Raw genomic sequence first — 24,651 nt, forward strand, 5'->3', positions numbered from 1 at the left:
CCGTTTCACCTGCATACAGACTACTCTCTCTCACTAACCTGGACACAGGCAACTCTCTAACCTACACACAGGCAACACTCCCTCAAACCTGCACACAGGCAACTCTTCTGCAAACCTGCACACAGACTACTCGCTCTAAACTGAACACAAGCAACTCTCCCTCCAACGTGTACACAGCGTACAGACTACTCTCCCTCTAACCTGCACACAGGCAATTCTCTAACCCGCACAGAGGCAACTCTCTCTCTACACTGCATACATACAACTCTCCCTCCATCCTGCACACAGCCTACTCTTTCTAAACTGAACAAAGGCATCTCTCCCTATAACGCGATCACAGGCAACTCACCCTCTAACCTGCTCACAGGCAACTCTCCCTCTAACCTGCACACAAGCAACTTTCCCTCTAACCTGCGCACAGGCAACTCGCCCTCCAACCTGCACACAGGCAACTTTCCAACTAGCACACAGGCAACTTTCTAACCTGCACACAGGCAACTTTCTAACCTGCACACAGGCAACTCCTGCTCTAAACTGGACACACGCAACTCTCCCTCGAACCTGCACACAGGTAGCTCCCCCTCCAACCTGCACAGGCTATTCTCTCTAACCTGCACACAGGCAACTCTCCCCCAACCTGCACGCAGACTACTCTCTCCCTCTACCCTGGACACAGGCAACACTCAATCTAACCTGCACACAGGCAACTCCCTCTCTAACCTGCACACGACTACTCTCTCCCTCTACCCTGGACACAGGCAACTCTCTCTGTCTACGATGCACACAGGCAACTCTCCCTCTAACCTGCATACAGCCAACTCCCCCTCTAACCAGCACACAGGCAAATCCTGCTCTAAACTGCACACAGGCAACTCCCCCTTTAACCAGCAGACTGGTAAATCCTGCTCTAAACTGCACACAGGCAACTCTCCCTCTAACCTGCACACAGGTAGCTCCCCCTCCAACCTGCACACAGACTACTCCCTCTAACCTGCACGCAGACTACTCTCCCTCTAACCTGCACACAGGCCAGTCTCTCTCTAACCTGCACACAGACTACTCCCTCTAACCTGCACGCAGACTACTCTCCCTCTAACCTGCACACAGGCCAGTCTCTCTCTAACCTGCACACAGGCAACTCTCCCTCTAACCTGCACGCAGACTACTCTCCCTCTAACCTGCACGCAGACTACTCTCCCTCTAACCTGCACACAGGCCAGTCTCCCTCTAACCTGCACACATGCAACTCTCCCTAAACTGAACACAGGCAACTCTCCCTCCAATGTGTACACAGGCCAGTCTCCCTCTAACCTGCACACAGAGTACTCTCTCCCTCAAACAGGCACACAAGCAACTCTCTAACCTGCACAGACGCAACTCTCCCTCTACAGTGCATACACACAACTCTCCCTCCATCCTGCACACAGACTACTCTTTCTAAACTGAACAAAGGCAACCCTCTAACACGCACACAGGGAACTCACCCTCTAAACGGCACACAGGCAATTTTCTAACCTGTACACAGGCAACTCTCCCTCCAACCTGCACAGAGCCAACTCTCCATCTAACCTGCACACAGGCAAACTTCTAACCTGCACACAGGCAACTTCCACTCTAACAGGCAGACAGGCAACTCCTGCTCTAAACTGGACACAGGCAACTCTCTGCCTACGCTGCACACAGGCAACTCTCCCTCTAACCTGCACACAGGCAACTCTCCCACTAGTCTGCACACAGACAACTCTCCCTCTGACTGCACAAAGACAACTCTCCCACTAACCTGCACACAGACTACTCTCCCTCTAACCTAAACATAGGCAACTCTCCCACTAACCTACACACAGGCAACTCTCTCTCTAACCTGCACACAGGCAAATCTCCCTCTAACCTGCACACAGGCAACTTTCTCTCTAACCTGCACACAGGCAAATCTCCCTCTAACCTGCACACAGGCAACTTTCTCTCTAACTTGCACACAGGCAACTCTCCCTCTACCCTGCACATAGGCAACTCTCCCTCTAACCGGTTCACAGGCAACTCTCCCTCTAACCTGCACAGAGGCAACTCTCCCTCTAACCTGCACACAGGCAACTCTCCCACTAACCTACACACAGGCAACTCTCTCTCTAACTTGCACACAGGCAAATCTCCCTCTAACCTGCACACATGCAATTCTCCCTCTAACCTGCACACATGCAACTCTCCCTCTAACCTGCACACATGCAACTCTCCCACTAACCTGCACACGAGCAACTCTTCCTTGAACCTGCACGCAGAGTACTCTCCCTCTAACCTGCACACATGCAACTCTCTCTCTAACCTGCACACAGGCAAATCTTCCTCTAACCTGCACACAGGCAACTCTCCCACTAAAATGCACATAGGCAACTCTCCCACTAACCTGCACACAGGCAACTCTCCCTCTAACCTGCACACAGGCTTATCTATCTCTCTCCCTCATCTGCACACAGGCAAGTCTCTCTCTCTAACCTGCACGTAGGTAACTCTCCCGCTAACCTGTGCACATGGCAACTCTCCCCCAGAGCTGCACACAGGCAACTCTCCTCCCGAGCTGCACACAGGCAACTCTCCCACTAATCTGCCCAAAGGCAAGTCTCACTCCAACCTGCACGCATGCAACTCTCGCTCTAACCTGCACACAGGCAACTCTCCCACTAACCTGCACACAGGCAACTCTCCCTCTAACCTGCACACAGGCAAATATCTCTCTAACCTGCACACAGGCAATTCTCCCTCTAACCTGCACACAAGCAACTCTCCCTCCAACCTGCACACAGTCAACTCTCCCTTGAACCTGCACACAGACGACTCTCCCTCTAACCTGCACACAGTCAACTCTCTCTCTAACCTGCATACAGGCAAATATCTCTCTAACCTGCACACAGGCAATTCTCCCTTGAACCTGCGCACAGACTACTCTCCCTCTAACCTGCACACAGTCAACTCTCCCACTAAAATGCACATAGGCAACTCTCCCACTAACCCACACATAGGCAACTTTCTCTGTAACCTGCACACAGAGTACTCTCCCACTAATCTGCACAAAGGCAACTCTCCCTCTAACCTGCACACAGGCAAATATCTCTCTAACCTGCACACAGGCAACTCTCCCTCTAACCTGCACACAGGCAAATATCTCTCTAACCTGCAGACAAGCAACTCTCCCTCCAACCTGCAGACAGTCAACTCTCCCTTGAACCTGCACACAGACGACTCTCCCTCTAACCTGCACACAGTCAACTCTCTCTCTAACCTGCACACAGGCAAATATCTCTCTAACCTGCACACAGGCAACTCTCCCTTGAACCTGCGCACAGACTACTCTCCCTCTAACCTGCACACAGGCAACGCTCTCTGCAAACGCGCACACAGGCAACTCACCCTCTAACCGGCACACAGGCAATTTTCTAACATGTACACAGGCAACTCTCCCTCTAACCTGCACACAGGCAACTCTCCCACTAATCTGCACACAGACAACTCTCTCTCTCTAACTTCACATAGATAACTCTCCCTCTGGCCTGCACAAAGACAACTCTCCCTCCAACATGCACACAGGCAACTCTCCCTCTAACCTGCACACAGGCAACTCTCCCACTAACATGCACACAGGCAACATTCTAAACTGCACACAGGCAACTTTCTAACCTACACACTGGCAACTCCCCCTCTAACCTGCAGACAGGCAGTTCCTGCTCTAAACTGTACGCAGGCAACTCTCTGTCTACGCTGCACACAGGCAACTCTCTGTCTAACCTGCACACGGGCAACTCTCCCTCTAACCTGCAGACAGGCATCTCCCCCTCTTACCTGCACACAGACTACTCTCTCTAACCTGCACACAAGCAACTCTCCCTCTAACCTGCACACAGACTACTCTCCCTCTAACCCGCACACAGAGTACTCTCTCCCTGAAACTGGCACACAGGCAACTCTCTAACCTGCACAGAGGCAACTCTTTCTCTGCATTGCACACATGCAACTCTCCCTCCATCCTGCACACAGACTACTCTTTCTAAACTGAACAAAGGCAACTCTCCCTCTAACGTGCACACAGGCAACTTTCTAACCTGCACACAGGCAAATTTCTAACGTGCACACAGGTAACTCTCCCTCTAATCTGCACACAGGCAAGTCCCACTCTAATCTGCACACAGGCAACTCCCTCTAACCTGCACACAGGCAGCTCCCCCTCCAACCTGCACGCAGACTACTCTCCCTCTAACCTGCACGCAGACTTCTCTCCCTCTAATCTGCACACAGGCAAGTCCCACTCTAATTTGCACACAGTCAACTTTCTAACCTGCACACAGGCAACTCCCTCTAACCTGCACACAGGCCAGTCTCCCTCTAACCTGCACATGGGAACTCTCTCTCTAACCCGCACAGATGCAACTCTCCCTAAACTGAACACAGGCAACTCTCCCTCCAATGTGTACACAGGCCAGTCTCCCTCTAACCTGCACACAGACTACTCTCTCCCTCAAACAGGCACACAAGCAACTCTCTAAACTGCACAGACGCAACTCTCCCTCCATTCTGCACACAGACTACTCTTTCTAAACTGAACAAAGGCAACTCTCTTTCTAACGCGCACACAGCAACTCTCCCTCTAACCTGTACACAGGCAACTCTCCCTCCAACCTGCACACAGCCAACTCTCTCTCTAACCCGCGGACAGGCAAATTTCTAACCTGCACACAGGCAACTCCCCCTCTAATCTTCCATCAGGCAACTCCTGCTCTAAACTGGACACAGGCAACTCTCTGTCTACGCTGCACACAGGCAACTCTCCCTCCAACATGCACACAGGCAACTCTCCCTCTAACCTGCACACAGGCAACTCTCCCACTAATCTGCACACAGGCAACTCTCTCTCTAACTTGTACATAGACAACGCTTCCTCTGACCTGCACAAAGACAACTCTCCCACTAACCTGAACACAGGCAACTCTCCCACTAACCTGCACACAGGCAACTTTCTAATCTGCACACAGGCAACTTTCTACCTGCACACAGGCAACTCCCCCTCTAACCTGCAGACAGGCAACTCCTGCTCTAACTGGACACAGGCAACCCTCCCTCTAACCTGCAGACAGGCAACTCCCCCTATAACCTGCAGACAGGCAACCCTCCCTCTAATCTGCAGACAGGCAGCTCCCACACAGACTACTCTCTCTAACCTGCACACAGGCAACTCTCACTCTAACCTGCACACAGGCAATTCTATCTCATACCTGCACACAAGCAACTCTCCCTCTAACCTGCACACAGACTACTCTCCCTCTAACCCGCACACAGAGTACTCTCTCCCTCAAACTGGCACACAGGCAACTCTCTAACCTGCACAGACGCAACTCTCCCTCTACACTGCACACAGACTACTCTTTCTAAACTGAACAAAGGTAACCCACTAACGCGCACACAGGCAACTCACCCTCTAACCGGCACACAGGCAATTTTCTAACCTGCACACAGCCAACTCTCCATCTAACCTGCACACAGGCAAACTTCTAACCTGCAGACAGGCAACTCCCCCTCTAACATGCAGACAGGCAACTCCTGCTCTAAACTGGACACAGGCAACTCTCTGTCTACGCTGCACACAGGCAACTCTCCCTCCAACATGCACACAGGCAACTCTCCCTCCAACCTGCACACAGGCAACTCTCCCTCTAACCTGCACACAGGCAGCTCTCCCACTAATCTGCACACAGGCAACTCTCTCTCTAACTTGCACATAGATAATTCTCCCTCTGACCTGCACAAAGACAACTCTCCCGCTAACCTGCACATAGGCAACTCTCCCACTAACCTGCACACAGGCAACTTTCCATCCTGCACACAGGCAACTTTCCATCCTGTACACAGGCAACTTTCTACCTGCACACAGGCAACTCCCACTCTAACCTGCAGACAGGCAACTCCGCTCTAAACTGTACACAGGCAACTCTCTGTCTACGCTGCACACAGGCAACTCTCCCTCCAACATGCACACAGGCAACTCTCCCTCTAACCTGCGCACAGGCAACTCTCCCACTAACCTGCACACATAGGGAACTTTCTAACCTGCACACAGGCAACTTTCTAACCTGCACACAGGCAACCTTCTACCTGCACACAGGCAACTCTCCCTCTAACCTGCAGACAGGCAGCTCCTGCTCTAAACTGGACACAGGCAACTCTCTGTCTACGCTGCACACAGGCAAATCTCCCTCTAACCTGCAGACAGGCATCTCCCCCTCTAACCTGCACACAGACTACTCTCTCTAACCTGCACACAGACTACTCTCCCTCTAACCTGCACACAGACTACTCTCCCTCTAACCTGCACGCAGACTACTCTCCCTCTAACCCGCACACATGCAACTCTCCCTAAATTGAACACAGGCAACTCTCCCTCCAATGTGTACACCGGCCAGTCTCCCTCTAACCGGCACACAGACTACTCTCTCCCTCAAACAGGCACACAAGCAACTCTCTAACCTGCACAGACGCAACTCTCCCTCCATCCTGCACACGGACTACTCTTTCTAAACTGAACAAAGGCAACTCTCCCTCTAATGCGCACACGGCAACTTTCTAACCTGCACACAGGCAACTCTCCCCCTAACCGGCACACAGGCAATTTTCTAACCTGCACGCAGGCAACTCTCCCTCTAACCTGTACACAGGCAACTCTCCCTCCAACCTGCACACAGCCAACTCTCTCTCTAACCCACACACAGGCAAATTTCTAACCTGCACACAGGCAACTCCCCCTCTAACCTGCAGACAGGCAACTCCTGCTCTAAACTGGACACTGGCAACTCTCCCTCCAACATGCACACAGGCAACTCTCCCTCTAACCTGCACACAGGCAACTCTCTCTCTAACTTGCACATAGACAACGCTACCTCTGACCTGCACAAAGACAACTCTCCCACTAACCTGCACACAGGCAACTCTCCCACTAACCTGCACACAGGCAACTTTCTAACCTGCACACAGGCAACTTCCTACCTGCACACAGGCAACTCCCCCTCTAACCTGCAGACAGGCAACTCCTGCTCTAACTGGACACAGGCATTCTCTGTCTACGCTGCACACAGGCAACTCTCTGTCTAACCTGCACACAGGCAACCCTCCCTCTAACCTGCAGACAGGCAACTCCCCCTAAAACCTGCAGACAGGCAACCCTCCCTCTAATCTGCAGACAGGCAGCTCCCACACAGACTACTCTCTCTCTAACCTGCACACAGGCAACTCTCACTCTAACCTGCACACAGGCAATTCTATCTCATACCTGCACACAAGCAACTCTCCCTCTAACCTGCACACAGACTACTCTCCCTCTAACCCGCACACAGAGTACTCTCTCCCTCAAACTGGCACACAGGCAACTCTCTAACCTGCACAGACGCAACTCCTCCTCTACACTGCATACATGCAACTCTCCCTCCATCCTGCACACAGACTACTCTTTCTAAACTGAACAAAGGTAACCCTCTAACGCGCACACAGGCAACTCACCCTCTAACCGGCACACAGGCAATTTTCTAACCTGCACACAGGCAACTCTCCCTCCAACCTGCACACAGCCAACTCTCCATCTAACCTGCACACAGGCAAACTTCTAACCTGCAGACAGGCAACTCCCCCTCTAACATGCAGACAGGCAACTCCTGCTCTAAACTGGACACAGGCAACTCTCTGTCTACGCTGCACACAGGCAAGTCTCCCTCCAACATGCACACAGCCAACTCTCTCTCTAACCCGCGGACAGGCAAATTTCTAACCTGCACACAGGCAACTCCCCCTCTAATCTTCCATCAGGCAACTCCTGCTCTAAACTGGACACAGGCAACTCTCTGTCTACGCTGCACACAGGCAACTCTCCCTCCAACATGCACACAGGCAACTCTCCCTCTAACCTGCACACAGGCAGCTCTCCCACTAATCTGCACACAGGCAACTCTCTCTCTAACTTGCACATAGATAATTCTCCCTCTGACCTGCACAAAGACAGCTCTCCCACTAACCTGCACACAGGCAACTCTCCCACTAACCTGCACACAGGCAACTTTCTAACCTGCACACAGGCAACTTTCTAAACTGCACACAGGCAACTTTCTACCTGCACACAGGCAACTCTCCCTCTAACCTGCAGACAGGCAGCTCCTGCTCTAAACTGGACACAGGCAACTCTCTGTCTACGCTGCACACAGGCAACTCTCTGTCTAACCTGCAGACAGGCATCGCCCCCTCTAACCTGCACACAGACTACTCTCTCTAACCTGCACACAGACTACTCTCCCTCTAACCCGCACACAGAGTACTCTCTCCCTGAAACTGGCACATAGGCAACTCTCTAACCTGCACAGAGGCAACTCTTTCTCTACACTGCACACATGCAACTCTCCCTCCATCCTGCACACAGACTACTCTTTCTAAACTGAACAAAGGCAACTCTCCCTCTAACGCGCACACGGCAACTTTCTAACATGCACACAGGCAACTCTCCCTCTAACCTGCAGACAGGCAGCTCCTGCTCTAAACTGGACACAGGCAACTCTCTGTCTACGCTGCACACAGGCAACTCTCTGTCTAACCTGCAGACAGGCATCTCCCCCTCTAACCTGCACACAGACTACTCTCTCTAACCTGCACACAGACTACTCTCCCTCTAACCCACACACAGAGTACTCTCTCCCTGAAACTGGCACACAGGCAACTCTCTAACCTGCACAGAGGCAACTCTTTCTCTACACTGCACACATGCAACTCTCCCTCCATCCTGCACACAGACTACTCTTTCTAAACTGAACAAAGGCAACTCTCCCTCTAACGGGCACACAGGCAACTCACCCTCCAACCGGCACACAGGCAACTTTCTAACCTGCACACAGGCAACTCTCCCTCTAATCTGCACACAGGCAAGTCCCACTCTAAACTGCACACAGGCCACTTTCCCTCGAACCTACACAGAGGCAACTTTCTTACCTGCACATAGGCAACTCTCCCTCCAACCTGCACACAGGCAACTCCCCCTATAACCTGCAAACAGGCAGCTCCCCCTCTAATCTGCACACAGACTACTCTCTCTAACCTGCACACAGTCAACTCTTCCACAAACTTGCACCCAGACTACTCTTTGTAACCTGCACACAGGCAACACCCCCTCTAACCTGCACACTGGCAACTCTCCCCTGTAACCTGCACACAGGCAACGCTCCCCCTAACCTGCACATAGATTCCTCTCTCTAGCCTGCACACAGTCAATTCTTCCACAAACCTGCACCCAGAGTACTCTCTGTAACCTGAACACAGGCACCTCTCCCTCTGACGTGCACACAGGCAAGTTACCCTCTAACCTGCATACAAGCAACCCTCTTTCTACCCTGCACACAGGCAATTTTCCCTCTGAGCTGCACAATCTGACCTTCAGAACATGGCAATTGGTGTGCTGATGGAGATTGTAGCATTGATATCCGGTTCCAGAAGTTGCTGCTATGCACAGACCCTGGGCACCTCACAGAAGGAAGAATTTACTGGTAATATTTCTCACAGTTACCTAATTGAGGATACACAAAGATAAGCTCCACTGTGTGGAGCTTGTGGAGAGGGTCTGTAAGTAACTATAAGTGTAATGAACGGTTTATTCCATGCATTTGTTCACTGCTATCCCAAAACTCCAGGTCAGTGACTTTGATGAGTGAAGCTCCCTATTAATTAATGAGCAGATTTATTCAGTGGCTCTGCAAGTTATCATGTCTTAGAATGGCCAAATTAGTTCTCAGTTATATTAGGCAATCAGTAGATGACTTTGGTCAGATACTAAGTAAGTTCACTTTATCCTACATGAACGTTATGCAGTCTGTACTTCGAAGACAAAAGCACCAATGTAAGCTATTTCCCATCATAGCAGCCTCTAAACAAGATTATCAGCCTAGTGTGAATTTAATGTCATCTTTTGTACAGTCTGCATCACCATGGAAAGCACAGACAGCAGCCAAACTTAATTCATTCAGGAATTAATATGTGGGCTGGATTTGCATTGGTAACACCTCCTCTTATGACAACAGCAAATGACCATAATTTTACTTCTGCTGTAGCCACTCTTCACTTATGAAACACAGATTGAGACAGAAACCTTACATTTAATTAAAATTGAGCCGAACATTATACCAATTGGAGAATTCTTGTTCAATTCCATAAATAGGAGACATATTGAACCTGTCTCATTTCCCTTCTATTACTATTCTAAAGAGATATGCCTCTTCAGAAGAAAACATTCAATCGCCTGTCTACAAATATACAACCAAACATCACTGCATAACTGTGAATCTCTCCACAGTAACAAGTTTCAATTTGGCATAGGTGACTCTCTCTTCTCAGGCAGGAGGTTGTGCATTGAATGCCTATTCTAGAACCTGAGCAGGTAAATTAAGGTTGATACTTGTATACAGTATCAAAATGCCTTATCGAAAGTGCTGTTTCTTGGGTTTTAAATTGAGTTGCACATTCAATTGAATATAAAATGGACCTCGACACTAGTCAAAGGACAGCAGCAGAGCTCTCAGGGCCAACATTTATCTCCCAAGCAGTTATCACCAAAACAAATCAACTAGTGTTTACCTCATTGGTCTTACTGAGCACAAACTCATTCATTAACAGTATCCACCATTCTGATCATTACAACATTCAGTAGATTTCAAAAAGAATTGTCATTAACTGTTAAGATCTTTGGAGTTAAATCTAATTAAGGTTTGGAGCATACTGACTGAAAGGGGGATGGAAGCAGATTCATGGTTAACTTTCAAATGAATTTCAGATAAATATTTCAAGGGAAACATTTACAGTGATCTGGTAAAGGGGCTTATTAGATATCTCTACCAAAGGCCATCACGGACATGACAGGTCAAATAGTTTCCTTCAATGCTGTATCATTGGAAGGTTCTAGATAAAAGAAAGGCCTTTCTTTTGTTTAAGCAAGGTGTGGAACAGTTTTAGGATGCTAAAGGTTAAGACACTGGACAAATGTAAGGACTACTTTCTCATTTGCTCTCTCAGCAGTAAATCATCAAAATAATTCTTAAATGTTATGTCAAAATATGCCAACATCTCTTCACACACAATGTCATACAAATGGGAATTGTCACAGACCCATGGCAGGAACAACATCCCTTTATTAACTAACAATAGTCCACTGCTGGATAAATCCTTTTTGATAGTGCCAAGTGTCAGGAATGAATTCTAATGACTCCAGATTGACTACCCTTCATGCAGACTGCACAAAATAAATTCCCAAATTGATGAAATTAGTACACTGACCATTTTGCCAATTATGATTGTGACAGTTGAGCTTTCTAATGTAATGCAGGTTATTTTAGATCTTGGGAATATTGCTACGTGTGTGAATCTAGGGATTCCCACAAGGAGGTTGAACAGTTCATCCACTTTACTAACACCTTCCACCCCAACCTCAAATTTACCTGGACCGTCTCAGACTCCTCCCTCCCCTTCCTAGACCTCTCCATTTCTATCTCGGGCGACCGACACAACACAGACATTTACTACAAACCGACCGACTCCCACAGCTACCTAGGTTACACCTCCTCCCACCCTGTCCCCTGTAAAAACGCCATCCCATATTCCCAATTCCTTCGCCTCTGCCGCATCTGCTCCCAGGAGGACCAATTCCAATACCGAACAACCCAGATGGCCTCCTTCTTCAAAGACCGCAATTTCCCCCCCGACGTGGTCAACGACGCTCTCCACTGCATCTCCTCCACTTCCCGCACCTCCGCCCTTGAACCCCGCCCCTCCAATCACCACCAGGACAGAACCCCACTGGTCCTCACCTTCCACCTCACCAACCTCCGGATACATCGTATCATCCTCCGTTATTTCCGCCACCTCCAGACAGACCCCACCACCAGGGATATATTTCCCTCTCCACCCCATCAGCATTCAGGAGAGACCACTCCCTCCGCGACTTCCTTGTCAAGTCCACACCCCCCACCAACCCAACCTCCACTCCTGGCACCTTCCCCTGCAACCGCAAGAAGTGCAATACTTGCACCCGAACCCCCCCCCTTACTTCCCTCCAAGGCCCCAATGGATCCTTCCATATCCGCCACAAATTCAACTGCACCTCCACACACATCATTTACTGCATCCGCTGCACCCGATGTGGTCCCCTCTACATTGGGGAGACAGGCCGCCTACTTGCGGAACGTTTCAGAGAACACCTCTGGGACACCCGCACCAACCAACCCAACCGCCCCGTGGCTGAACACTTTAACTCCCCCTCCCACTCCGCCAAGGACATGCAGGTCCTTGGCCTCCTCCATCACCAGACCCTGGCCACACGACGCCCGGAGGAAGAGCACCTCATCTTCCGCCTAGGAACCCTCCAACCACACGGGCTGAATCTAGATTTCTCCAGCTTCCTCATTTCCCCTCCCCCCACCTTATCTCAGTCCCAACCCTCGGATTCAGCACCGCCCTCTTGACCTACAATCTTCTTCCCGACCTCTCCGCCCCCACCCCCTCTCCGGCCTATCACCCTCACCCTCACCTCCTTCCACCTATCATATTCCCAGCGCCCCTCCCCCCTACCTTTTATCTCAGCCTGCTTGGCACACAAGCCTCATTCTTGAAGAAGGGCTTATGCCCGAAACATCGATTCTCCTGCTCCTTGGATGCTGCCTGGCCTGTTGTGTTTTTCCAGCTCCACATTTTTCAACTCTATTCTTCAATCTTACTGACTGAAGACAGACTTAGGACCCACAAGCTCCCACAGTTACCTTGACCCTGCTCACACCCTGCTTCCTGTAAGGACTCTTTCCCATTCTCCCACAATCTCCGTCTCTGTCACATCTGTTCCAACAATACAATCTTCCACGCGGGGGTGGGGGGTCACAGAAATGCCCACCTTTTTCCCCATTACCGTAGTTGACAGGTCCCTCAGCTGTATCCCACCCATTTCCCACAGGTCACCCCTCAACCCTTCCCTCCTGCAATGAATATAGTGTCTCCCTTGTCCTGATTTTCCATCCCACCAGCTTCCACATCCAAAGGATCATAAGCTCCCATTTCCACTACTTCCAGCAGGATGCTGCTACCACCAGATACATTTAGCCCTCTCCTCCCTTGCCAGCCTAACACAGAGACTGTTCTCCATGGGACACGCTGATCTATTCCTCTTCCACTCCAACACCTCCTCACATCCCCATGCAACCGCAGAAGATGGTTCAACTTCCAAATGAAGCAGAAATTTATCTGGACTTCACTCAATCTAATCTACTGCACTCACTGCTCATTACCTCAGTGTAGAGGACACCATGTTATGAGACACAAACTGGGCAACCACTTTGACGAACACTTATATTCCATTGCCTACCACCATGTTCCCATGCCAACAATTCTGTCTCAGGCTCTCTGCAATGCCCTAGCGAGACTCAATGTAATCTGGGGAGCAACAGCTCATCTTCCACCTAGGCATGTTATAGCCTTCAAGATTCAACACTGGGTTTAGCAATTTCAGAATATAACAGTCTCTCTAGTTTGTTCCCTTCCCCTGCATTCCTAAATACTTGCCCTGAATGGGCTGTGCCTTGCACATCAAATGCATTTTCAAACATTACATTTCTTACTCGCACCTTACCTAGCTATTAGCTCTCTCAGTTTATCACCAACAACTTCTTTGTTTAGCCATCTTCTTTTCTCTCTTTCTTTAGGCACCATTTCCTTGTACTCTACTCACTCTCTCTCCTCCACCTCTCCACCCAGTCATCAGCATAAATACAACTCTTGCCCAGCAACCTTCAGTTCTGAAAAAGGGTCACTGGACTCAAATCATTAACTTTGTTTTCTCTCTACAGATGCTGCCAAACCTGCCGCATTTCTCCAGCATGGCCTGTTTTTGTTGCGACCGAGACTAGAAGACATCCTTTAAGGATTTGGGCTGAGCCTCTGCTGTCTCCAGCCCAGATGAAGGTGCAGTCTTTCACGGAGGAAGGTTAGCGGGAGAGAACTTTGTTATTCATAAACCATGTACACGCACACCCACAGACTAGAATATGAGATATCCTCTATCAACACGAGGTTATTAACAGGCTGCTGTTCCACTGACTGTATTAATAATTAATAAGCAACACTTCAGATATTAAAGGCTGCTTTCTTATTGAACAGCCCCACATAAATATCAAAACCAAATTCCCCATCCCAAATAAAAGCTATTACTTGCTTTAGCAGGATCGTAATCTGGTTTCTCGAAGGATTCCAGCCAAAATATTAACCTTTTTCTTCTCATTTCTCAGATGCTTTTGTGACATTAGACCCTGCAATTATTCATGAACTTTCTGATCAAGAAAAATATTATGTAAATGCCAGTGTTGGTTAATTGTATGGTGTTGACTTTTGTTTGAATTAGTAATCTAAATGTAACCATTTTTCTACATTGACAGGTTAAAAGGCCTTTTAGGCGGTTTCCCTTCATTTCAAACACTGCCACTGTAGACAGTATAGGAACAGCCCTCAACCCTCTGGTCATACTAAGTGCCAACTCACAAGGTGCTTTTTTCCCCCCTCAATGTTGCTGGAGGGTAGAGGGGGCAGGGGGTGGGAAAAGAACAGGTATTGACAAGCACAACTCTCTTGCAACAGAAACAGTGATGAGACTGCATTTTGTTTCAACTATGTGCTCTGCCTTGAAGTCTTCGCTAGCCCTAACCTTGGTATTTTGTCTTCAGGTGTGTTCAGCCTCTGCACACAGACTTTTCTCTCTATACATAGGCATCTTGGTCAGCCTGTTGTGTGGTTGCTTTGTCTGTAGGATGCTTGCCCTGCCTCTGGTGATTCTGTCCATCCACTGGGTTCAGGGGCTGTGTGTGAGATTAATTTACCTAGGGGCTGCTGCAAGCTTTTACAAATACACAGCTCAGAACTGTTTACAGATGACACTGATGTTATTCTACTTAAGACAGGAAAGGACATTGACAGTTCAGAGGGATAAGGAACCACGAGTCAATGATGAAAACAGAAATACAGGTATATTGCCACGAGGCAAGGTATATCAAGTGGTCCATGATAAAGGACACAATGACATGCTCACGAGGGAAGGATATGCTGACAGGCAGAAGTGAGAAATAAAATCTGACATTGAATAGGGAAAAAAATTTGGAGGCAGCCTATTGTGGCTGAAGGACCTGTCACTCAATCACCAGTGTCCCAGAGAGGAATTTTGCAGACCTTCCTCAAAGCTAGCTCAAAGGTTTTTAAAAAATCTAATTGCTATGAGAATAGACACTCAAATGAAATTCAGTTTGCCGAATGTACAGATTTGACACAAGGAGAGGTAATGAGGGTGCCCAGTAAGTAGCTGAAGCACCCAGAAAGATCAGGTAAATGGAGATCCTGTCATTTTTAATGGCATCAACACTATTGACCAATATTGGGTACACACATACTGAAGTACTACTTAAATGGTCATTTGAAGTACGGTAGCTGTGGATTTGATAGGTGCATGATGACCACTGCAGAAACGATAGATTGAAAGGCCATGTTCCGTGCTCTGTGATTTTATAACCAATTTAACAGCCAGACAGACTGCTTTATCAATTGAAAAGAATGGTGAAGAGGAGCAAAAGGCCACAGCTCAGATACCAAGGAGATGCTGTTTACCATCACTGAAGAGCCAGGGGAAGGGAAGTAACAAGTCCATGACAAGGAAGGGAGAGCAGGTTAAACTGTCTGTGATGGAGGTGGAGCTGGTGAAACCAAAGGTTTCCACCAGAGTCCTGGAGGGACTGCTCCTGCCCCTTCCTTGTGAGTTGTGATTGCCAAGTAGCAAACAGTGCATAGTTTTGTGTGTTGAATCTAAAATAAGTCACACCTTTGATGGCATTAATGCTCTTCATTCTCTTGGCCTATGTATGATAAATGAACATTTGAGTGAGATACTGTGGCCTAAGGATTACTACCACAGCACAGGTAGCACTTGAGGGTGGGAAAGAATTCCAAACAATGAAAGACAGGGAGTCATTGTTTTTTAAAAAAAGTTTTTTTTTTATTTGTGTACATTGGCGAGGAAAAAAAACTGCACTGACATAACAGCCTCTGAACTGGCACACCATATAATCTCAGCGCTAATCCCAATCATATTTAACACATGCTCAGCAAGACAGCCAGTCAGCACAATAAAATAAAAAATATACAGTGTCAAAACATTGCAGTATTGAATTAAAACACAAAGGTGAAGTAAATGGCACCATTCCATCCAAGATTACAGGACCTCACATCTAATCAATACATGACCCACTATGCTTCCCATGCAGTGGAAGAGACAGAACAGTATGTATGTCTCTATACATGTCAAGGCACACATACCAGCTGTGCTATAATTACTGAGTCAATGAATGAAAACAGCAATATAAACATAGGTTTGCAGATTTTGTTACATTAAGGGAATCAGAACACATTTGGTGCCTACTGCACACAATCTGAAACAATCCACCAAGAAACAGAAGAATGTAGTGACACTTAAGGGATAATGAGAATGGGGGTGGGGCTGTTGCTGTACATACAGAAACCAATCTATAGTTAGGGGCATGCCACTTTGGCAGATCTAATGTACAATGCCACTATGTGAGTTTCTCTCAATGGATGAGAATAAAAAAAACAAAATCCTTTCTTGAGAACATTTTAACTGCAGCTTTACACCAGACTGTTATACCACAAACAGAGCAACAGCTAGAGATCCTCTCATTTTTCATGACTTTGCACGTGAATTATCACAGAGTGAAAAGTAATTGAACATCAAAACAAACTGTGTAATTGGCTTAAGTAAATCATTAGAGCAAAAGACAAGCAGTTTATTAACAAGCCCTCATCCTCCAGCAGGATCACAGTGCTGAGTCTATTAATATGCACACATGCCAAAAAATTGGGTGATTATTTCCCTCTCCACTATTTCTTGGATATGTAGCTATGATTTCAAGTGGCATATAGCCCTATACTGCAGTTAGCAAAAGAAACAAAGCTCCTATCTTTTGTCCTACTCATTAATGTGGTTCTGTGGAGACCAGTTGTATCACTGCTTGCCCATTGACACAAACCTGGTTCTGCAAACAGACTCAGCACCTGTTAGAGTTGAGTGGTGCATTTGCTAAGCCATTAAAAGGTGTTCCTTGCCAGCCCTTAATCACAAGAAAATTCAATTTTAGGCAGACTCCAATTTTTGAAAAGGCAGAAAAACTGGGCTGATAAGTAGTTGACTGTATTCATGAGAACATGTGTGGGTCTCTTTGATGTGCTTACGATGGAAGCAAAAAAATTAAATGACCACGAGTCAATTGACATGTCCTGATTTTGGACCAGACACTGTTGGGTCAGTCAATACTTGACAGTTCAAAAACACTCATCAAACTTTTGTTGGATTTCAATAATTTGACCTCATGATGGCTTCTAACTGGAGGCTGCCCAACTATTTTTCAGGGGTTGGAAACAACAGTTGGTAAACACCAGACCAAAACCCTGTGTCTTCTCTCTGCACCAACTCACTTCTTCCCTCTTCCTGGTTCATTCAGGCATAACACAACAAAAAATATCCATATCATATGCATCCAAGTCTTAGACTAATATTATTCAACTCCTGTATATCCTGTTAATAGATTTTTAAAAAGGTGACTTGCAAACAATTTGACAGTAAGAAAGACTTTCAACTTCAGTGAACATGAGAGTGAACAACAATTTGAAGACACCACTCATCTGTCTAATTGGAAATGCGCAATAGATTTCATTCATGAGACATTTCTTATGGAATACGTATTTGAATTGTCTAAACTTTCAGAGATTCTGATCAGATCAATAGGTGACAGGCTATGACCTAGGTTCTCTATTAAAGAAGCATTTTTTCCACTTAAGGTTATCAACATTTCAAAAAATAATTAACAATGTTAAAAGAATGGTCAACTGTTGATGAGCAATCATTTAAAGCATGATTTTGATTAGAAAATATTTAAAAGCTCTGCAAATTGAGGTCTATTAAAAGCTCTGGAAATAGATGTATGGAAATAATGTTTTCTTGGAAAATGCAAAGTATTTGTTTAAAATTTGGTTGTTTTTCAGTCTTGAACCAAACAAAAATTCTGAACACAACTTCCTACATAGTGCTAAAAATGAAGGACAATCTCCTGGGCCAATGAAAAATTCTCCATGTGCACACGGGTTACACAGAGGTGAACTTTAGCAAGCATATCAAGCCATCAAAAAAATACACAAAGTATGTAAATAGAGTCTTCAGCTGAGTCTCCTTTAGTACTGATCGATCTGTTGTGTAGTCATTTGCCATTCTGACTGTGTAACAGTCAAACAATTTCTTTGCCCAAGATGGAATTTAAAAAAAAAGCAGCTCAGAATCCTAAATTGGCATAAATGACAAGGGCAACGGTGAGAAATACTGGGGCTGCAGTCAGTAGCAGGATCTCAGGCACAGGGATAGTCCACACATATTCCAGGGATTTGGTCACAGTCAGTCATCTGCTCAGGACAGTCACAGTCAGGGGATATATCTGAATGTAGTTGCAGAGGGGGCAATGGTCAGTCTTATAGGGGCATCACCAGCAGCCAAGGGAATTGTAGGTCATCAGTCAAGGAGCTGCAAAGGCAGTGATCAGGAGTTTGATCAGTAATGTCTAGAGTTGTTCAACGTCTGTCAGGGATCTGCTGTAAATGTACTCCAGTGAGGAAGATGCAAAAGAGGGCTGTAGGGCACATTGAAACATTGCCAAAAAGGATGTGACAGTCTACATTGGTGAAGGAAGCAGAGATATTTATTGAGGTGCGGACAAGAACAATGATGGGGCGGGGGGAGTGGCATGTCAAGTTATAAGGGGTTATTGTCAGTGTCTACCCACTGCACAGGGAGACGAGAGGTCCACAGTCAGCAAAGGTGAAATGTAATATCAGTGCTCAGGAGGAAAAATGGAGGTAGAGTTCAAAGTGGTGAATCTCCACATGGCAGGAGAGAAGGGCAAAGGACGAGGTGGAGAAGGATGAAAATGGCCTAAAGTGGTAGCAAGATTAAAACAGGGCATGGAGCTCCTGGGAAGGTACCTAGTAACCAGCAGGACCTGATACTGAACCTGATCTGTGTTCCCTGTCATCACTTCCTGTTCACTAAACATTAACTGCAACTGGAAAATGGCTGGGACAAACACAGGATTGACGTTTGGATGCCAGAATATGGAAAAGAGAAACGTATGAAGGCCTAGGAGTTGAAACACAGCAGCCATTCCCTTTGTGACATTGTGTGTGTTGGTCCTCAGCTGAAGTGGTACATTTACCAAGTAGGTGCACACATGCTGAGGCTCAGCTGCATGAATGTGGGATCTCTTAGCCGCGCATCCATATTTGTATCAGGACAGTGACCGATGCCATCTGTGCAAGATTACACCAGTTCATTTTGTTTGCCGATAATCAGGTCTTTGCTCCATCCTGGAAAGTAAAAGTCAGAAATATCACTGGCTTCCTATGGTGCTGAGTGCCATCAATGTGGGCACACATGGCACCGAGAGGGTTTTACCACAACACTGTGGAATTCATCAGCAGGAATGGTTCCATTTAATTAAATGATGATCTTAGTTACCATTTTCTGGAGGTGTGCTCACTGGCAGCTTCCACAACTCCTACATACTGAAGCACTTTCACTTATCTGCTACATTCTAAGGTGCAAGGGCCTTACAAAGCTGGCTACAGAGACCACAGCTCATGACACCATTGAAAAATGTTCAACGGATGAGGTATGCAGATATAATATCATTCAGGTTTTGACCAGGGTCATGGTGGAGTACACTTATGCCTGGTGAAGATGTAGTGCTGCTGCTTAGACCCATCTGGAGCAGCCTCCAGTATAGTCCAGGAAGTCTATGCTGCACACTGCACAATTAAAGCAGCCAATGAGGCAATGTGTTGGATGCTGAGGAACAGGAGAAACGGGAGCAGTCTCGGAGGAGGAGAAAGACAATGACATTGTGGATGAGAAAGCTCTCCTTGTACATGACAGAACTCAGTTATGATGGGTGCTGCAAGTCAAGCAGGACCTGATTTATAAATGGTCCAGTTGATGAGAGCTGGTTGCAAACAGTCATGGAATGTAAAATAGCCATTGGTCATCACACAAGCATTTTAGTTTGTTGAGGGCATCTGATGCCCTCTATTCAATCTGTTTGTGTCGCTTTTAACGGCTGTAAATCAAAGCTCATCTTTGGAACTGTCCTATTGCTAGCCTGTATGTGGTGTGCGCCAATTGAACAATGACTAGTTGCTGGCCTACACTGGTCACAGATTAGCAGTGACTTGAGGGGATGTTTTGACAGGATGTAGCTACGACAGGTAAACTGAGTGGACTAGAGATTTACAGCCAACTTCAAGCTAATCCATTTACTGGTAAACCTAAAGAATTGTTAGAATATCAGTTCCATACCCTTTCTGATACTGTTCTCCACGGACTTCAATAGTATGTCAAATTGGACCTTTTTGGCATTGCAAAACCAGCATCACACCAAAATTGTGGCAATTTTGCCTTCCAAACCAAAAGAAAAAAAATTCTTCCCTTCATTCTTCCTCTCTATGAACTTTGTTATGGGACCACCATGAGAATAACCATTAAGAATCTACTACCCACGTGAGATAATCTTGAAAGAATTTAGGCACCTGAAATTCTACAAATCTGGTCCATTCTACTTCCTATTCTGAATACACATTAAAACTAGGGACACAAAAATATGGACTTCATTTCCTTAAAAAAAATCAATAAAGATCTTTTAAAAGTACATTTACTCCACCACTTCTTAGTAAAAAATCAGATTATTAATCTACAAGTTCACTAAAATTCGAGTAACTAGAAAATTTTAAGAACTGATATAACCATGTTAGATACCTGCATAGTTTATAAAGTACAAAATATAAGTGTCAATAATTTCCAAAGCTTCAAGTATGTTTTCAAAATGTAAAGCCATATTACAAACATTCTACACAATTCCCAGAATTGATTAGCTCTAAGACCAATGAAATGATAATTTAGCAAAGATTAACTGGCAAAAACTAAATTGACCAAGTTGCCCATCTGAACATTTCAGTGTGACAAGCCTGAGTCAGCAACATTTACATTAAAATTCAAATGCAAGTCCTATCATTAAAGTATATTCAATACCCACCTAGAATTTTAAGAAGCTGTGTGTTTGGTAAATTGAATTAATTTAAGTATAAATGAATTAAACCATTGGGAATTAAACCATAAAGACAACAAGTAGTCTTATTATTTAAACTTGTAGGCCAGTGCCTTCATGAGTTTGAAGGGTCTGTGCCTGTTTAACACTTGTAAAATGACAAAGGTTCAAATGTGGCAGGTAATATGCACACACTCAATCTGCACTTGCTGGTTATACTGATGAGGACTCTTGCTTAGGCATCCAAAGTGCGCACCTAACATTGGTGTTAAGCCCTTTGTCTACGCCTGCTTTGTAGAATTAATTAAACAGGACCATAGCATATGCTGTACATACTGCAGTTACTTTGGGTACTTAGCAAGTAATCCAATTCCTTTCAGAGATGCTCCTCTAGGCTCATCATTAAATATGCAGGCTGCAAACTGCTCCTGCATAACACAAGGGTTTTTCAGTTAGGCCTTTCAAAACACTTCAACTGGCAGCAGTGCTGGCTATTCCTGCTGCGGACACTCCATCTCAATCAGAAGCTCACTCGTTGGTGATAGATAAATGAGTCCACAAACTAATTTACCATTGTTTTGCCACCTATCCTTAGGTGCAGATAGTGCACCAGGACTGTATCCTAATTCAGACATGATCCAATTTCTTGACCATTCGCTGTTCTGACAGGTGTTAGTTGGCCTCTGGTATCTAAAGCAAGTGATTATGCTTTCCTGTGTGAATACAGATGTTTAACATTGCCAGACTATTTAACTGTTGAGACATGATCGAGTGTTGCTGCACTCAATCGAACTTCACCCAATTGCAATCCAGGATGGACAGTCTTAAAGCCATTAGACAAGGGACTTGTGACAGATTTCTCCACCCCAAACACAAAGCTATCAAAGCCAATTACAGTACCTCGGACACATTAAGTTAACTCAACACAGCAGAAAAAACACACACAATCTTCCTATTAGACTTGCTGAGCCATCTTACAGCTAATAACTGTAGCACATTAGAAGCGAAGTGTTTATGAAGTTGATTCCAAAGAAGGACCCAACGGTATCATGAATAACAATCCTACCACCATCCTGGTTGAGATTAGCTAACTTTGCACAGATCAGATATTGAACCGGAGATCTTTCCAGTCCATCTGGCTCAGTTTGGCACAAAGCAGTGCATTTATTAACTGAGTAACTAAAGGAGCTATGCAGTGTTTCTCAGTATCACATTACTATACAGTATATCAATGGCATCATGGTTTTAGATTGTATTATTCCTGACAAAACACATTTCCATATAAATTTATGGTCTTTTTAAAAAAAAGATCTTGTACAGTTTCAACAGTAATGTTGGATTTATAAAGTATGCTTAAAAACATGGGCTCTTCTTCGGCACAGGTCATCCTTGGTTGACATAACCAATGTTATAACACTGTTACTGGACATGTAGCAACCACTTCTGAAGTCTGTTTCTTGAAAGAGCAGCACAGCATTGACAGCTCCTCACATTGTACCCAGTCAATGGTTTCCTGATGTAGGTCCCAAAATGAAAGGCACACAAACTCAACAGAGATCCCAAAATGAGCAGCATAGGTAGCCCAGTTTGGCAAAATAATGTAGTTGAAATTGCCCGTTCTCAGTCAGCTCCATTTTTTTTATACAGTTCGCTTTAAAATTTTGGTATAACCTAATTTTCAAGTCCTGAAGGATGTAATTTCTGTTTGCTCCCATTTCACTATCTTCAGAACAGGAGGAGGAATTGTGATACACTTTTGTAGATCATTAAAGAGTTTGATTAAATTTTTCCTTTTATATATTTTATTGTATTCCCTCCTTAAGTGACAGCCCCACTACCAATTCTCTGCCTCCTCTGAGAAAGCAGTCCTCATTTTCTGTGACACGCATAAGTAATCAGATTCCACTTAGCATTTTCCCTTTCACAAATCTATTATAATAGTACTGGTACAACTTGACTATTCCTATTGGATAATAGGAGTGAAGTCTCATTGCACCATTCTACCATGTAACATTTCATGCAACCCCAGAATTTTCCCATGAACATTATTGCCATTTTTTATTGAAATATTTAATTTGTCTTGACTCAGATGTTCTGATTGTAATCATGAAGATATAATTAATGTTTGATTATTTACCTTTAAACACAAAAATAACAAGAGGTGAGGGACCAATTACCAAGATCTTTCCTCAGTTACTACTTAGGATCACTAACAAATCAGGCACCTTTTCACAGTTAGCTGTTTTAATTGCTAGTTTTCACAGTAACTGGTCTACGTTGAGATTCTTGAAAATGTTTTAAGTGCTACACATTTAAACGTATCAGTGACACTCTGAATGATAAATCATGCAAAGATAAATATAATCAAGAGTATATGTTGCATCTGTCAAAAATAAGAGCTTTTTTCCTTTTTCTGTTCTTTACAACCAGACTGTTTTCAGTGAACTATATACAAATGGTCAATACTAATCTGACCAAGAGTAACCAAGAGTTTATGGCTGCTTGGGCTTGGATTGAACTGAGAGAATCAAAGAGCACAATTGGAGACAGGAACTCAAAGACCATCTCTGGTGACTCAGTGGTCAGTACTGCTGCCTCACAGCAACAAGGATCCAGGTTTGATTCCAGCCGCAGGCGACTGTCTGCACATTCGCCCAGTGTCTGCGTGGGTTTCCTCTGGGTGCTCCAGTTTCCTTGCACAGTCCAAAGATATGCAGGCTGGGTGGATTGGCCATGCTAAAATGCTCAGAGTGTCCAGGGATATACAGGCTAGGTGGGTTAGCCATAGGTAAATGTGGAGTTACATGATATGGTAAGGGTCCAGGTGGGACGCTCTTTGGAGGGTTGTTATGCACTCAATGGGCCAAATGCCCTCCTTCTGCACTAATTGGGGTGCAATGATTATATGTTCTTATCTCCAGGCCAGGTTTACAAATGGGAGAGGACTTTCCGTTCTCAGCTCCCATTGACGGTTGGACATCTAGGCTCAGAAATCCTGGGTTTGGATTTTACAGCTGGTGCCAGTTTGAGTTTTTTCACAAAAGGTACAAAACAAACACGTCTCAGAATCTTTTAAGTGCAGCACAGAGATTTCTGACTGGCATAAAGCACCTTACACAAACAGCCATAAACTCAACCGCCTTTTCTTAAGTAACTAGGTTCACTCTTAAATAGAAATCCCATTGGATAAGTGAGAACAAAAAAAGCTATCAATTTTATTTATAAGTTCCTCAGACATCAGATAGGATCATCTCCTAAAACCTCTTTTACAAAGGAGGCAACATCCGTTTTCTTGGCATCATGGATTTTGAAGAAGGAATGCGCCTGTTGGAAAGAAATTGAAAAATTTACAAACAAATTTTCAGACTGGTATATGTCACACATATTCCAAATGCAAATGGCAGAAGAGTAGAAG

At 45.7% G+C, this 24,651-nt stretch overlaps 1 protein-coding gene across 2 annotated transcripts in view; it reads right to left on the minus strand.

The window, feature by feature from the left end:
• Positions 1-16,050: 16,050 nt before the first annotated feature.
• LOC122560779 (dual specificity mitogen-activated protein kinase kinase 6-like) overlaps positions 16,051-24,651 on the minus strand; it is a 131,611-nt gene continuing 123,010 nt past the window's right edge. For both annotated transcript variants that reach the window (XM_043711860.2, XM_043711861.2), the window contains exon 12: positions 16,051-24,560. In XM_043711860.2, coding sequence (XP_043567795.1) covers positions 24,474-24,560 — 87 coding nt within the window. In that variant the 3' untranslated portion in view covers positions 16,051-24,473. The remainder of the gene's footprint in view (positions 24,561-24,651) is intronic.

Source organism: Chiloscyllium plagiosum, unplaced genomic scaffold (genome assembly GCF_037043375.1).
Source record: "Chiloscyllium plagiosum isolate Xiang-an unplaced genomic scaffold, Cpla_swu_hap1 HiC_scaffold_20, whole genome shotgun sequence".
NCBI classification, from domain to species: domain Eukaryota; kingdom Metazoa; phylum Chordata; class Chondrichthyes; order Orectolobiformes; family Hemiscylliidae; genus Chiloscyllium; species Chiloscyllium plagiosum.